The 15,506-nt window shown below is 47.6% G+C and overlaps 1 protein-coding gene across 2 annotated transcripts in view; it reads left to right on the plus strand.

Moving 5' to 3' along the window:
• The window catches only part of pcsk7 (proprotein convertase subtilisin/kexin type 7), a 257,528-nt gene that overhangs the window by 218,437 nt on the left and 23,585 nt on the right, over positions 1-15,506 (plus strand). For both annotated transcript variants that reach the window (XM_038779566.1, XM_038779567.1), the window contains exon 13: positions 14,738-14,832. In XM_038779566.1, coding sequence (XP_038635494.1) covers positions 14,738-14,832 — 95 coding nt within the window. The remainder of the gene's footprint in view (positions 1-14,737; positions 14,833-15,506) is intronic.

The following is a 15,506-nucleotide window of genomic DNA, read 5'->3' on the forward strand; positions in this document are numbered from 1 at the left end:
TCCTGGATGGTGTTGAGCTTCTTGAGTGTTGTTGGAGCAGCACTCCTCCAGACAAATAGGGAGTATTTCACCTTAATCTGCACCTTGCAGATGGCGGACAGGCTATGGGAATATTTTTTTTTTGAGATTTGCCCCCGAACTCACCATGTTTCGTCTTCAAATATCTTTGAAGTTTAAAAAAAAATTAGAGGACCCAATTTTTTTTTTCCAATTAAGGGGCAAGTTAGGTCGAACCCGGGTCCTCGGCGCCATGAGGCAACAGTGCTAACCACTGTGCCACCGTTCCTCCCATAGCCACAGTATTTATACGGCTGGTCCAGTTCAGTTTCTGGGCAATGGTAATTCCAATGCTCCTATGAGTACTGATGTGGAGATGCCGGCGTTGGACTGGGGTGAGCACAGTAAGAAGTCTTACAACACCAGGTTAAAGTCCAACAGGTTTGTTTCAAATACGAGCTTTCGGAGCACTGCTCCTTCCTCAGGTGAATAAAATATTAAAGCATTAAGAAGGCAAATGGAATTTTGTCCTTCATTGCTAGAGGGATGGAGTTTAAGACTAGGGAGGTTATGTTGCAATTGTATAAGGTGTTAGTGAGGCCACACCTGGAGTATTGTGTTCAGTTTTGGTCTCCTTACTTGAGAAAGGACGTACTGACACTGGAGGATGTGCAGAGGAGATTCACGAGGTTAATCCCAGAGCTGAAGGGGTTGGATTGTGAGGAGAGGTTGCGTAGACTGCGACTGTACTCGTTGGAATTTAGAAGGATGAGGGGGGATCTTATAGAAACATTTAAAATTATGAAGGGAATAGATAGGATAGATGCGGGCAGGTTGTTTCCACTGGCGGGTGAAAGCAGAACTAGGGGACATAGCCTCAAAATAAGGGGAAGTAGATTTAGGACTGCGTTTAGGAGGAACTTCTTCACCCAAAGGGTTGTGAATCTATGGAATTTCTTGCCCAGTGAAGCAGTTGAGGCTCCTTCATTAAATGTTTTTAAGGTAAAGATTGATAGATTTTTGAAGAATAAAGGGATTAAGGGTTATGGTGTTCAGGCTGGAAAGTGGAGCTGAGTCTACAAAAGATCAGCCATGATCTCATTGAATGGCGGAGCAGGCTCGAGGGGCCAGATGGCCTACTCTTGCTCCTAGTTCTTATGTTCTTATGAATGAAGAGGTATGTCCCTCACCTTAGGAAGGAGCAGTGCTCTGAAAGCTAGTGTTTGAAACAAACATGTTGGACTTTAACCTGGTGTTGTAAGACTTCTTACTTATGAGTACTAGCACAAGCACAGATTGCTGACACCCTCTCCCTCTTCACATTCATGTAAACAAATTGTCCCCTCTTATACATCTATATTGGCAGCCTGATAGCTATTTCTTAAACATTTGCCAATTAATTCTCAGGATCTGCACAAATTGATTCTTCCCTCAGTAAAACTAGGCATCTGTATCCCAGTCATTATTGAACTTTGAAGTTCAGGGGTGCAGAATATATGCAACAAGATCTAAGCCGAGGATTCTTTCTTAATGTTGCTGAATGATCACTAGTCCCAATTAAAATAATGTCACCTGGTTGCAATATTACTGAATCGTAGGAACTTGCTGCAGAAGGAGACCATTCCACCATGTGCAAGGCTACATGGATACGTCAAGGGGAGTGGGACCAAGTAGAATGCTTGGTAGAGCTCCAGAATGAACTCGATGGGCCCAATGGCCTTCTTCTGCACCGCAAAGATTCTGTGATTCAAAAACCTCTCGTCTTCAAAATCTAATGAGGTCACGCCTTAACCTTCCCTATTCCAAAGAGACCCTAACCCCTCCCACCTGACCACACAACTGAAGTTGCGCGTTCACGGTAACCACCGGGTAAATTTCCGCCATATTCTTGCCGTGGCCGTTCACCTTTCCTGAAGTGTGGAGCCCAGAACAGGCCACAGTGCTCCTGAGGCCTGAAGTTCTAATTGTTTTTAACCTTGAAAAATCTGTGTGGGCAAAAAGGGTTCGTTTGAACTTCTGAGGTCACATTGGCGGTAAGATTAGTAGGTTTTCATTGGTGTCGGGCGAGTTTGTTCTTTGATGTTCTTTGTTGATAGTGATTTAGCTAAATTCGTTTTAATTGGCTGACAGGATGTTTAGATTGGCGAGGTTGTCTGGCGTCTTACCTTTTCCCCATGAGGTAATATTAGCTCATTGGCACATGCGTGCTTGCAGGCACCCCCCATCCAGCTTGGGTTTATATTATATACACCATCTATCTCTCATCACTGACAGAAAACATCTCCCTTCAAAGCTCTGAAATTCTATCCTTGAGCTCCTTAGTCATAAGATGAGATCTGTTTTGCCTAGCTGGTGAACCCAAACATTGATTGATATTATTGTTCCGCATTTTAGAGGGTTAGTTTCTGGCATTGATCTTATGGCAATCGGACCGTTGCTGTAGCGCATTTAATTGGCCAATATTTTCTCTATTTTTGTTCTTCCGACTGCTGAATGTACCGAGGACTGTTGGTTTTAAACCCTGTATATCTTACAGAGGAAAATAAACTGTTGTTCGGCGGTCTTTCAGAGGAACCATACTTGTTTACAAAAAATCTTATTCCTTGAATCTGAAACCTTCCAACAATTTTTTTTAAATTGTAGACAATCCTGCATTTGTATTTTTGCAGCAGAACTCCATGTTCGTGGATCGCACAAACTCTGAACATATTTTAAAAGAACAAGACAAATTTACCCTGAGGTACTCCTCGGCACCTGCTCTCTCTCTCTCTCTCTCTCATGAAAATGTACCATTTTGGCCAAGCTTTTGGCCGGAATTCTCCAGCCTTTGGAATTCCATGTTCCGAGAATCCCGCCCTTTTTGTCTCTTCTGCTGATGTGTCGGTTTTTGACTGCTGAATGCCCCGTGAAATGGAGGTTTATGCACGTCAAAGATGCTACATAGATGCAGGTTTTTATTGCTTCCACCACAATAGGACATCCTATGCCCCGTGACCTATGCCCTCTGTGCTTTTAAAAAAAACTTTTTCCAATCGGTCCCTCTTTTTATTTTCGTGACGATTTTCAATTTACACCAAGTTATGGCAAAGTGACTTTGTGGGCCGGATTCTCCGTCGGCGGGACTCCCCGCTTCACCGGCAGCGCACTCGCGCCCCCAGATTTCCCGACGGCATAGGGGTGCCCACGATGGGAAACCCCATTGGCCGGCTGACAGGACGGAGAATCCCACTGCCCGGGGGGGGGGGGGGCACACCGTACCCGAAAACGGGTGCAGCAGGAAGGAGAATCCTGCCCCTCATCTTTCAAGGATAAGGCGCAATTTTGCAACTTGTGATCAGTGTTCAAATTTTCACCATTTGTTGGGTCATGTGTCTTTGTAACAAATCATTCGTCCTGATCAAGTTGCCGTAATTTTTTTTAAAAAGTGATTTGACGAACGGAGATTTGCACAAATTCATTCAAAATTTTCAAAAAGCACATTTGCTTTCGAAGAGGGGCAAAAAGAATGATTAGTAATGTGTTTGAGATAAAGGATATTGGCAGATTGGAGTCAGAGAGGAGGCTTGTCTATTAGGACCAAATTTCCTCTCCCTGTTCCTGGTATTTCTTGTACACAAAAATTGAGACATATCAAGGATGTGACTACTTGTCGACATAGCGGGTAAAGTTTGCAGCACAGGCAGCTTTTGTTTCACGTTGTATTTGCCTGCCTGCTGTTTCCTTGTCCGAATGGAAAGCTAAATTAAATTGCCCTCCTGGGTTGCACAGTTGATGGGAAATTGAGACACCTGATTAATAAAAAAGCTATGCCGGATTGCACCTTTGAAATTGTGGGAAAAAAAATCTCAAGAGAAGTTATCCAGTTACTTCAACTCTAAAGTTCCAGGTACACGGTCAGGGCACTGGGCGGTAAGTGGAAAAAAAAAAGGTGGGCGGTAATTTCTGGTATGAGAGTTTTTTTTCTGTACCGGATGTAGAATTCAATAAAAGAAGGTTTTAGGTTATGCTGAAAGGTGCGGACTGATGCTGGCAGCTGTAGATTTCCTGTCCCAACAGGCTGGGTGGGACTTTACCATAATTGGCCAGGGTGCCCGGCTCTGTCTGAAAATCGGCGTGTATCTTTCGAAATGCACAGCCGAGTCTTCAGACCAGATCTTGAGCCACTCTGGCAAGATAATCGGGATGGGGGGGGCGCGGCTGGGGGGGGGGGGGACCTGGATTACGCTGTTAGCCGGGCAGGGCTGGGCCTAATAGAGCAAGGCCGGCTCCACATAGATCGGGGCGCCATCTTTAAAGGACACCCTGATGACACACTGACATTAAAATCGCTCCTGTAGATCCCCACCTCCCCTGCGGCCACCGCAAAGGTATCGGGGGCTGTCTCCCCCCCCCCCCCCCCCCCCCTCCCCAATGCCAGGTTGCCTGTTCCCCCTGTCACTGGCAGGTTGAGTGGCCAAGCATGTCCCTCTTCCCCCAGGTAGTATATTTGGTGCCACCAGTGGGATCCCCTCGGCTGCGTCCTGTTCATAAATAGCTGTTGTGGGGGCGGCACGGTGGCGGCAGTGGGTTAGCACTGCTGCTTCACGGCGCCGAGGTCCCAGGTTCGATCCTGGCTCTGGGTCACTGTCTGTCTGGAATTTGCACATTCTCCCCGTGTCTGCGTGGGTTTCGCCCCCACAACCCAAAGATGTGCAGGGTAGGTAGATTGGCCACGCTAAATTGCCCCTTAATTGGAAAAAAGATGAATTGGGTACTCTAAATTTAAAAAAAAAGCTGTTGTGAACCTCGTCGATGTGATATTGGTGAGGTATGAATATTTAGTGATGGGGGGGGGGGGGGGGGGGGTAATATGGCTAGAAAGCCCTTTGAATTATTTGAAATGTTGTGAAATTTATTAAAATGGGGTTCCCACCCTTTCAAGGCGGGAACCTCGTGATGTCACCACGAGGGGCGAGAGAAATAGGGAAATGCGATCTCCCTGGCGAGAATCTCATTTCCCGACTCTTGCGGGTACTTTGCGCCCGTGTGGCCGTTCTTGCTGATGGCGAATGCGGGTGGAAAATCGCCCCCTCTTTCTCGCCAAATGGATGGTATATGGATGTGAGCATCGTGACCCCCACATTCCCGTACCAGCCTCCCCGGACAGGCCCCGGAATGTGGCGACTAGGGGCTTTTCACAGTAACTTCATTGAAGCCTACTCGTGACGATAAGCAAATTTCTTTTTTCTTTCTTTTCTTCTTTCATTAGTTTGGTGCTAATGAGTGATAGAGTCGGTGATGAGTCTTGTGTCTGTACCCTTCCCATTCAATTTCCTTTGGAATAATTCCCTTTTACTCAGACTAGTGCTGGATTGGCACGGGCTCGGATGGGAGCAACTCACTCTTCAGGAATGGTGCATGAAATTGAACTGTAATTTGCGAGGGAGCTTTGTAAGAAGCGTACTTGTGGTCGATTCCTAATCTCGGTGGTGTTCCTTTCCGATGAGCCTGAGAAATGCCAGTACAGCGACAAAACAGAACTAACTCCATCAGGAAAACACGGCTCCTATTTATTTAAAGTTGAGCTTGTACAAGTTGCATGATGTGATTAGTTCATGGTGTTTCGTCAGTCAGTAGAGAATTGTGATTGTTATAGACAGAACATTCTGTCCATTGTCAGCAAACTGTTGGCGATTAATTCTAACTTACTGTAATTAGCCGGTGCCCAGCACATTGTAGCTGCAGCTGGCCTTCATTTCCGCTTGGGGAATGGGCTTACGGCCTCTCTGCCTCCTGACTCAAATGTTTTTGTTTCACAGCAGTAATTGGGCCTGTTCTCAATTACCTGCCGCTTTCTACATGTTTCTGCTTGAGTGTGATTAGCCGCACCGCTGCCAACAAGATCGCACACATCAGAACCTGGCTCTTCTTCTCTCTCTCTCACCAGTAAGAAATGTGCCCCACTGTTTCACAGGCTCTGACCTGAGCAGCTACTTTTGTGTGGGCCCAGGTCCTGAGTGTCCGTCAGCCATTCGGCTACAGAGTGCATCGCAGGGCCAACAGGCTGAGCGCCCATTGGGCACATTGTGCTGATTTATAGAATTTACAGTGCAGAAGGAGGCCATTCTGCCCATCGGGTCTGCACTGGCTCTTGGAAAGAGCACCCTACCCAAGGTCAACACCCCCACCCCATCCCCATAACCCAGCAATCCCACCCCACACTAAGGGCAATTTTGAACAGTAAGGGCAATTTACGATGGCCAATCCACCTAACCTGCACATCTGTGGACTGTGGGAGGAAACCGGAGCACCCGGAGGAAACCCACACACACACGGGGAGGCAACATAACCGTGAAGTGCTTCACAATTGGGCTCAATTCCATTTGGCCCAGCACCCAACTATGTGAATGCAAGGAACACTGGAGAACAAATTGGGCAGCAGAAATTTAAGGGATTTTCTTAAATTCCTTGCGCTCCCCCGCCCCAATTGCCAATCCCTGAGGTTCACCTGGCGGATATGTTGCTCCTCATTAAACCCGGCAGATTGGGATGAGCACCTCTGATGTGCCCAACCTCGCCATTGTAATGACGCTCTCCCCCAGCCCAAAGTCTAAGCTGGGGTCAGTTAAAAGGAGAATCTGAGCTGTGAGTCGGACAGAGTCCCTTCTGTCGAAGGAAGACGAGACCCTGGAGATTGTGGGAGCAAAATGATGAAGAGCCAATAAACTCTTTGTTGCTGGTCCCTAAAACAATGACCATGTATTAGTGAACGCACTGGGACTAAACTAATGATTTCAGATTGGCAATCCATTAGAAACCAAAAACAATGGGTAGGTAGGTCGGGAGGGATGACCAGGGTCGTACAATCCGAAAGGACCAGTTTTACATCCATTGACAAAGCAGCAAAATGACCCAGACTATTATAGAAGGGAGCAAAATACTGCAGATGCTGGAAATCTGAAATAAAAACAGAAAATGCTGCAAATACACAGCGGGTCTGGCAGCATCTGTGGAGAGAGAAACAGAGTTAGCCATTCAGCTGGGTGACCTCCCATCGGAACTCCTGAGTTAGATTGGGATGAAAGATCACTGACCTGAAATGTTAATTCTCGGTGGGAGTTTTGGGCGGGAGCAGAGAGAAGATGATTCGATAGGGACACAGGTAACAGAACCAGGTGTAAACCATTCGGCCCATCACGCCTGTTCCACCATTCAGTACGATCATGGCTGATCCTGGGCTTCAGCTCCACAGTCCCCCCAACCCCACCCGCTCCCATATCCTAAATTCCCTGAGAGTCCAAAAATCTGCCTATCCCAGCCTTAAATGTACTCAACAATAAAACAGTCTTAACCCTCCGTGGTAGAGAATTCCAAAGATTCACAATCCTTGGAGTGAGGAACTTCTCCTCATCTCAGTCCTTCACTAGTCCTCAGTTTCTTCACTAACGAGGGCACAATTAACCTTCCGGAAATACTAGGGGACAGAGGGTCTAGCATGAAGGAGGAACTGAAGGAAATCCTTATTAGTCGGGAAATTGTATCGGGGAATTGATGGGCCGAATGGCCTACCCCTGCACCTATTTTTTATGTTTCTACACAATCGGCTCTTAAGCCTGAGATCTGCCCCACCACCCACTTTGTGTTTTAGGCACCCCGAGCATCGGGAACAATCTTTGTGTCCACCCTGTCCAATCCCTTCAGAGTTTTGTATATTTCAATGAGATCACCACTCATTCGTCTACCTTCAGAGAATTTAGACCCAATTTACTCGATCGCTCATCATAGGACAACTCTCTCAGTGCAGGGGCCAATCTAGTGAACATTCACTGTGCCAGCTCTAATCGCAGCTATATCCTCACTAAAATATGGAGACCAAAACTGCGCACAGTACTGCAGCTGTAGTCTCGCCAAAGCCCGGCACAACGGGCAAGAGTTCCTCGTTCTTGTTCTCCATTCACCTTGCAGTAAAGTCAACAATTGTCTTCCTAATTGCTGTACCTGCACGCTAATCTTTTACCTCCCTGCTCTGATTTTACCCAAGTTCCTCTGAATGTCAACAGTAACGGTTTCACACCCTGTAAACAAATATATATTGGCCGGGGTTTTCTGGCCGTTGGCGTCGGCGAGATCCTCCGGTCCTGCCGACGGTGCACCTCTGCCACGGGTTCCCCAGTGGCAAGAGGTGCATTCAACAGGAGACCCGAAGATTCCACCGCCAGCCAATGGTGGGCTGCTTTGCAGCGGATTGCGCGGAAAACCCCGCCCATTCTTTTTTTCCTACTCCGACTCTTTCTTCAGTAACCGTGGTGCTGGTGACCGGACCTCCATTGTTGCTCCATGGTTATGCTCGGCAAAGTACTGCAATGGTTACCCATTGCCTCCCAGATTTCTGGCTGGCCAGGAAACTCTCCCACTCTTATTGCCTGCCATAGGCGTGCATATTGGAAGGATTTGCAGGTTCATAATCAATCTGTTTAACAAAATGAATGAAACATGTTCGCTGCCATTGTCCCCGGGGAACCATGGGCTTTGAGAGAGAGCCAACTGGTGGTGGTTTAACCCGGGGGTCACCAGGATAACCTTGGCCGGTACGGGAGTTGAACCTGCGCTTGTTGGCTTTGATGTGTTGGGTAAGCTGGGTCTGCGAGGACTGCGTTTACTGTAGCAGTGAGAGAGACAGGCTTCCAACACTTGAAGAAACGCAACTCGATTTTATTGAACTCTTAATTATCATACATACTTTAACTGTGGGTTGACTCTATGCTGAGTTAACTGGAGACCTGAGGCTAACCTGACCAGACTATCTTCCTACCACATGGTGTATGTTCTAGTTGTTGCTCACGAGCTCTGACTGTCTCAGAGGCTGGATCCCGAGAGAGCGGGAAAACTAGTGCCCTCTGGCTTTATAGTGGCCCTGTCCTGTCTGGTGATTGGCTGCTGTGTTCTGTGTGTTCACTGGTCATCCTGTGTGTCAATCAATGTCTGTCTGTGCACCATCATATACTTGTGTGAATATTATGACAGGCTTCACTCCACGTCACACACCAGCCGCCCAGCTGTCCGAGCTGACTTGACCCTCAACCTGTTTAACACAACTTCCGTGGTCATGTAGTCCCAGAGTGGGAGTCGAACCCGGAGCTTTCTCTGGCTCAGACGTAGGGTTGCTACCCACTTTCCCTCAGACCCATTTCACTGCCACCAAACTTCGCACCTCCCCACATTCTACTCCCATCAGCCACCTTGTTTCCCAATGTGTGCTGCAGGAGGGCCTTCCAATTGGGTGGAAGAGCCTCTGCGGGCACCAGCCTGTATTTTTGGCAGCTACAGGCGGACTGAATGTTCAACCAGACTGTGGGGCCAGTGGTGCGAGTGTCTCTGTGTTCACAAAAACTGGAACCCCCCCCCCCACACGATGGCGACTGCACAGAAAGAGACCATTTAAACAAGTATGTCTGTGCTGATGGGTTTCCCTCTGTTCTCCTGCTTACTCCCCCTTTTTGCACCACTTTTTCTGAAAAAACTATTAACATTGAAATGAATTAATTGACTCGATGACAATCTTTATTAGTGTCACAAGTAGGCTTACATTAACACTGCAGTGAAGTTACTGTGAAAATCCCCTAGTCTCCACCCTCCGGCGTCTGTTTGGGTACACGGAGGGAGAATTCAGAATGTCCAATTTGCCTACCAGCTTGCATCCACAACCTGGGATCACCACATTTTGGCCAGCCCTATGGATAGGGGCTGGTTTAGCTCACTGGGCTGAATCACTGGCTTTTAAAGCAGACCAAGCATGCCAGCAGCACGGTTCGATTCCCGTACCAGCCTCCCCGGACAGGCGCCGGAATGTGGCGACTAGGGGCTTTTCATAGTAACTTCATTGAAGCCTACTCGTGACAATAAAGCGATTTTCATTTTCATTTTTCATTTTTTAATTCTATAATCTTTATGAATATCTTGTTTGTTCCTCTAGTTACCGTCTCTGTTACTAGCGACAACAATCTTTAACTATTTACTCAGATTGTTACCCTCTGTAATCTTGCAGACACAATCTGCCTTGCGATGTAAATCGATGGGCTTTGGGTAATCAGGTCAACTTTGCTCCTTAACTCTAAACATAACAGACGTTAATTATGTTTACATTGCAAAAAGCTGCGGAATCATTAATTACAGTATGGATTGGTTTACATCTTTGCTGAAAATAATGAGAACTGACATCTGCACCTTGCATCGGAGCGAACGCAACGGTGATGGGAGTACCATGCAGAAAGAATGCGGTTCAGTGGGATTATACAGAGTGTCCTCAATAACGAATGGAATGTGTTGGGATTTCTCCATGGGCGCAGGTATCAGCACGCTCTCCACATCAAACTATCAGCCTCTTAAAGCTGTCATCAACCTGCAAAAGAGCAAAAGCATTCGGACCCTCAGCGCCGTTTGCCACAAGACCCCAAGTGAGACCAACAGCCTGCTGACTCCGCACATCATCGGCTATAAGACCTCAGTTTTATCTTTCCCAGATGCCTCCAGCAACCTACTCACAGCGGACAACTGTTACCCAATGATCTGCAATTCTTGCACGCAGCACTAAATCTCTACAACCACCACTTGACTCTCTATTTGTCTCCCCCTCTGTCTCGCACAGACTGCAATTTTATCTATAATCATCAATTTGCAGAGTGATGTTGCCCAACTGTTAAATAATTAATGGACCGTCAGAAAACTTACTTTATTGGAATAAATATAGTCTCGTATGTCACGCAAGAAAAATGTTGCAAAGTATCGAATGATATTTTGAAAGTGAATAAAAACAAAAGTTTGTGTTAATTGCCCTTTGGAAGAATTTGCACAGAATTGCCCTCATGGTGATTAGAAAACAATTAGGGTGGCACAGTGGTTAGCACTGATGCCTCACAGCACCAGGGTCCCGGGTTCAATTCCGGCCTCGGGTGACTGCCTGTGTGGAATTTGTGCGTTCGCCTCACGTCTGCGTGGGTTTCCTCCGACACTCCACAGATGTGCAGGTTAGGTGGACTGGCCATGCTAAATTGTCCCTCAGTGCCCAGGGATGTACAGGTCAGGTTATGGAGTTACGGGGGGGTAGGTGGGAGTGGGCATGGGCACAGTGCTCATTCGGAGGGTCGCTGCAGACTTGATGGGCCGAATGGCCTCCTTCTGCACTGCAGGGATTCTACGATTCCAGTTAAATTTGCTGCGAATTTGGCGGTTTTGCCACCTTGTGCCTCTCATACTCTGTAAACTCAAATATCCCCAACAAACAATGGGGATAGAAATTAACTTTTGTTCTACTCTGGTGTTAACTGTGGCCCTGTTAGTTGTACTCTCATCTCTCCAGTCCAAAGGTTGTGAGTTCAACTCCCACCCAAGAGGCTTGAGGACGAAAATCTAACCTGCCATCCCAATGCTGCCCTGTCCGAGGTGTTCTCTTTCGGATACGATGTGGCCTTGCCTGCCCTCCCCTGGAAAAGATGCCACGCCAATATGTTGGAATAGGTGATTTATTGAATGGTATACGGGGTTTAGGACTACTACCAACTGTGTGCGAGATAAATGCCTGAATCGGCAGATTGGGCTGAACTGTCCTTTTCTATGTTTTAATTCTGGAGATTGAATTCTGTATTCATCCCCCCCCCCCCCCCACCCCCCCAGCATGGGGTAGACGACTCAATATCAGCTGCCAGTGGGATTTGCAGCAGGGGTTAAATTTGGCAGCACCGGAAGTTCCTGCCAGCGGGAAGGACTGGAGAAGCCTGCCTTTTTTTTAAAGATAGTGGCCGGGATTCTCCCCTACCCGGCTTGGCGGGGGGTCCCGGCGTGATGGAGTGGTGTGAACCACTCCGGCGTCAGGCCGCTCCAAAGGTGTGGACGTTTCCGCACCTTTAGGGGCCAAGCCTTAACATTGAGGGGCTAGGCCCGCGCCGGAGTAGTTGGCGCTCCGCTGGCTGGCGTGGAAGGCCTTTGGCACCATGCCAGCCGGAGCCGAAAGGGACTTTCCCGGCCGGCGGAAGTCCGCGCGTGCGCCGGAGCGTCAGCGGCTGCTGACGTCATCCCCGCGCATGCGCAGGGGAGGGGGTCACTTCCGCCTCCGCCATGGTGAAGGCTATGGCAAAGGCGGAAGGAAAAGAGTGCCCCCACGGCACAGGCCCGCCCGCCGATCGGTGGGCCCCGATCGCAGACCAGGCCACCGTGGGGGCACCCCCCGGGGCCAGACCGCCCCGCGCTCCCCCAGGACCCCAGAGCCCGCCTGCTCCCGCCGGTAAGGTAGATGGTTTGATCCACGCCGGTGGGAGAGGCATGACAGTGGCGGGACTTCGGCCCATTGCGGGCCGGAGAATCGCTTGGGGGGGGGGGGGCACGCCGACTGGCGCGGAGCGATTCCCGCCCCCGCCGAATCTCCAGTGCCGGAGAATTCGGGACACGACAGGGCGGGATTGACGCTGGCCCCCGGCGATTCTCCGACCCGGCGGGGGGGGTCGGAGAATCCCGCCCAGTATGCGAGATTCTTAGTTTTATAAATAGAGGCGTAGGGCTGAATTCTCCGGCCCCCAGACGCGTGTTTCTCGGCGGCACCTTCAGCGTACTCTACTCCCGCCGCGTGTCACTGGGATTTCCCATTGAAGCCGCTCCACGCCATCGGAAAACCCGCAGGCTGGAGTGCGTTGCCGGCGGGGACAGAGAATCCCAACGGCCAGAGAATTCCGGCCATGAAGTGCAAAAACAAGGAAATTGTGTTCAACAACACTAACTTGCATTTATGCGCCACCTGTAGCATCCCAGAACGCTTCACGCGAGTGTAATCAGACCAGAAGAAATCTTTAGAATTCACTGTTAAAGCCTCAGAATTGTGTCTGGAATTGGACCTGGGGAGGGCGTGGAGAAAATTGAATCACAATAGCGCCCATGATGAGGGGCATCAGTTATATGTTGAGATAAGGAAAACTGGGATTGTTCTACTTTGAGCAGACACGGCCGAGTGCTTTTAATAGAGATGCTCAAACATTGAGGGGTTTTGAAAAAGTAAATAAGGAACTTTCACTGTCAAGAGGTCGGGGAACACCGATTTAAGATAATTGGTAAAGGAGCCAGAGGGAAGATGAGGAAAAACATTGTGTTTCCCAGAGCAAGTACTTTGCTAAGTGAGAATATGATTATGTTCTGCTTGATCGCGCACCATGGGCAAGTGGCCTGCTCCCTTGGGTCAAGCATGAGGACTGGCCTCTTGACTGACAGGGAATGACTGAGTCCCAATAAACTGCAGTCCAACAGGAATTGCCCCTCTTGGAGATGGTGAAGAAATCATTGGAGGAAGGGCAGATTGCCTTCAGTTCTGAGAACGGAATGATGGGCTCCCACTGGTTAAATTACCAGTCAGCAAAGAATAGCTGAATAAATAAATCTGAAGACAATTAGAGAATAAAAAGGATGGTTAAAATGCAGCAAATAGAAGTGAATTTCAAGTTTACCCATAAAATTTATAAAAGCCACAAAGAATGTCTCGAAACTGAGTCATGTCTGATAGTTCTCCCTTTGCAGCAACCTATTTATCTTGCAAAGAACAATTTTAAAATGAAAATCTCCCCCGCCCCCACCACCGGATCCAGTTTATATAGTTCCCCATTGACTTCTGTACGCACATTTTCATAAGTTAACTTTGGGCTTTTCCAACCTTAACCCTGCAGTTGTTATAAATATTTCCTCCCTTTTTTATTATTACTGCGCTATGAAGGACACGCTGCCTAATGTTACTGTGTGTAACCTGACATCTAGTCACAAATATTCCATCCAACAGGAATGAATTTGAAAGCCAGATGATTATTCTTGCCACGGAACACTCAGTATTGTGGTTTCCACTCCAGGATGGTTATTTAATACTGGCTGTCACCCAGTCTGAAACACTTTAAGATGCCCTATTCAAAGGAATACATGTTGAAGTCAAACCAGGAGGATCGTTTGGATGTTTGCCCCTGCGTGTATGCTCCAAAGGAGATTGAATGCATTTGCAGGATCGAATTGAGCAAAATGGCCCTTTGACTGTTGACTGTCATCAGCTCTCTTTTTCCTTTAATTTCCTCTTGTGCGTCTGAACATGTACTTAAACACACACAGTGCAGTGCTGCACATTGTAAAATGGGGCTTGAGATGTTGACAGGCAGGATGTGAATATGTGTCATTCATTTCCTCCACGAGTCCCCATAGGGCTGTTACTTTGGAATGAGATGTAAACCGAGACATGGTACTTCCCAAGAGGAATTTGAAGGTGAATTGGAGGAACCTGGACAGCTCTCGATACTGACCAGAGCAAGATTTTCTGCCCACTCATCCATAGTCATGTCTCTAAGAAGGGTTTGAAATGATGACAGGGAATAGAACGAGGGGGATATATCGAACCTATGCTATGACCCTCCGAGTGTTTTCTGGGCTAAATCTGGACCCTGTTCAAAAGGCTTGAATTGTAAGCCGATATAAAATTACCCATTTGCCTTGTAATACACACCTAGACCGTCCCACCAAGCGGGTAATGGCAACCTCTGAACACTTTGCAATCCGCCATCCCCAAGCCCTGAATGGAAACAGCCCTCCATTGGCAATTCACAGATAATCTCCATGTAATTCCAGTTACCATGTAAACCTGCTGCAGGCAGATGTATGTACCGCTAGCCGCAAGGGATAAGTCATTAAAGGAGCAGGTTAGAAGATGGTCGCTGGCTAACTATACAATCTGATGTCTTCCTCTGTTTAGGGATGCCTCTGGCTTCACCGACTGGATGTACTCTACTGTGCGATGCTGGGGCGAGAGGGCAGAAGGCATCTACAAGCTGGTCATTCATGATTTAGGTAAGCAGGCACCGTAATTACCAAATACGGATTTGTTGGGAACCCCCATCCAATATCTGGATGGGGCGGTATCTGCCCCTTCCAGAATTCTTCCGTTATTTACCAAATGCTAACAATATCTCTCGGATTGATTGGCTTGCGAACCCACTAATGGACCTAATGCATAGAGCAGTTGAGGCTAACGGCTGAGATGCCAATAAGGGTGAGCTCGGGGAGGACATGCAGGAGAAAGGAATACGATGTTATCTTAACTGAGGCTGCGATGAAGTGAAGTGGGAGAAGGATCATGTGGAGTATAAATACTGGCATAGATCTGTTGGGCTGAATGGCCTGTAACCTTCCATGTGATTCAATATAATAGGTGTTATATTACTCTTTGGTAATATATTGTTACTCTTTGCTTTATATTTCCATGAATGGTCTGATGGTGTGATTCTTAAGAAACCACCAATCTTCAACTTAAAGCAAAACAGATTTATTGAATAACAAATTGATTAATATTGAGTTCACACACTTTACAGAACTATAACTAGTAATCAAGTAATCTATATTAAAGTATTAAATAATTTAACCTACACGTGCTAACTATGCTGTGATCTATCTGTCGAACACCCTGCTGTCTAGTCACTCCTGGTTGGAAGTGACCCAAGATCCTTTGAGTTCTCATATAGTGG

This window comes from Scyliorhinus canicula, chromosome 19 (assembly GCF_902713615.1).
Source record: "Scyliorhinus canicula chromosome 19, sScyCan1.1, whole genome shotgun sequence".
In the NCBI taxonomy this organism is placed as follows: domain Eukaryota; kingdom Metazoa; phylum Chordata; class Chondrichthyes; order Carcharhiniformes; family Scyliorhinidae; genus Scyliorhinus; species Scyliorhinus canicula.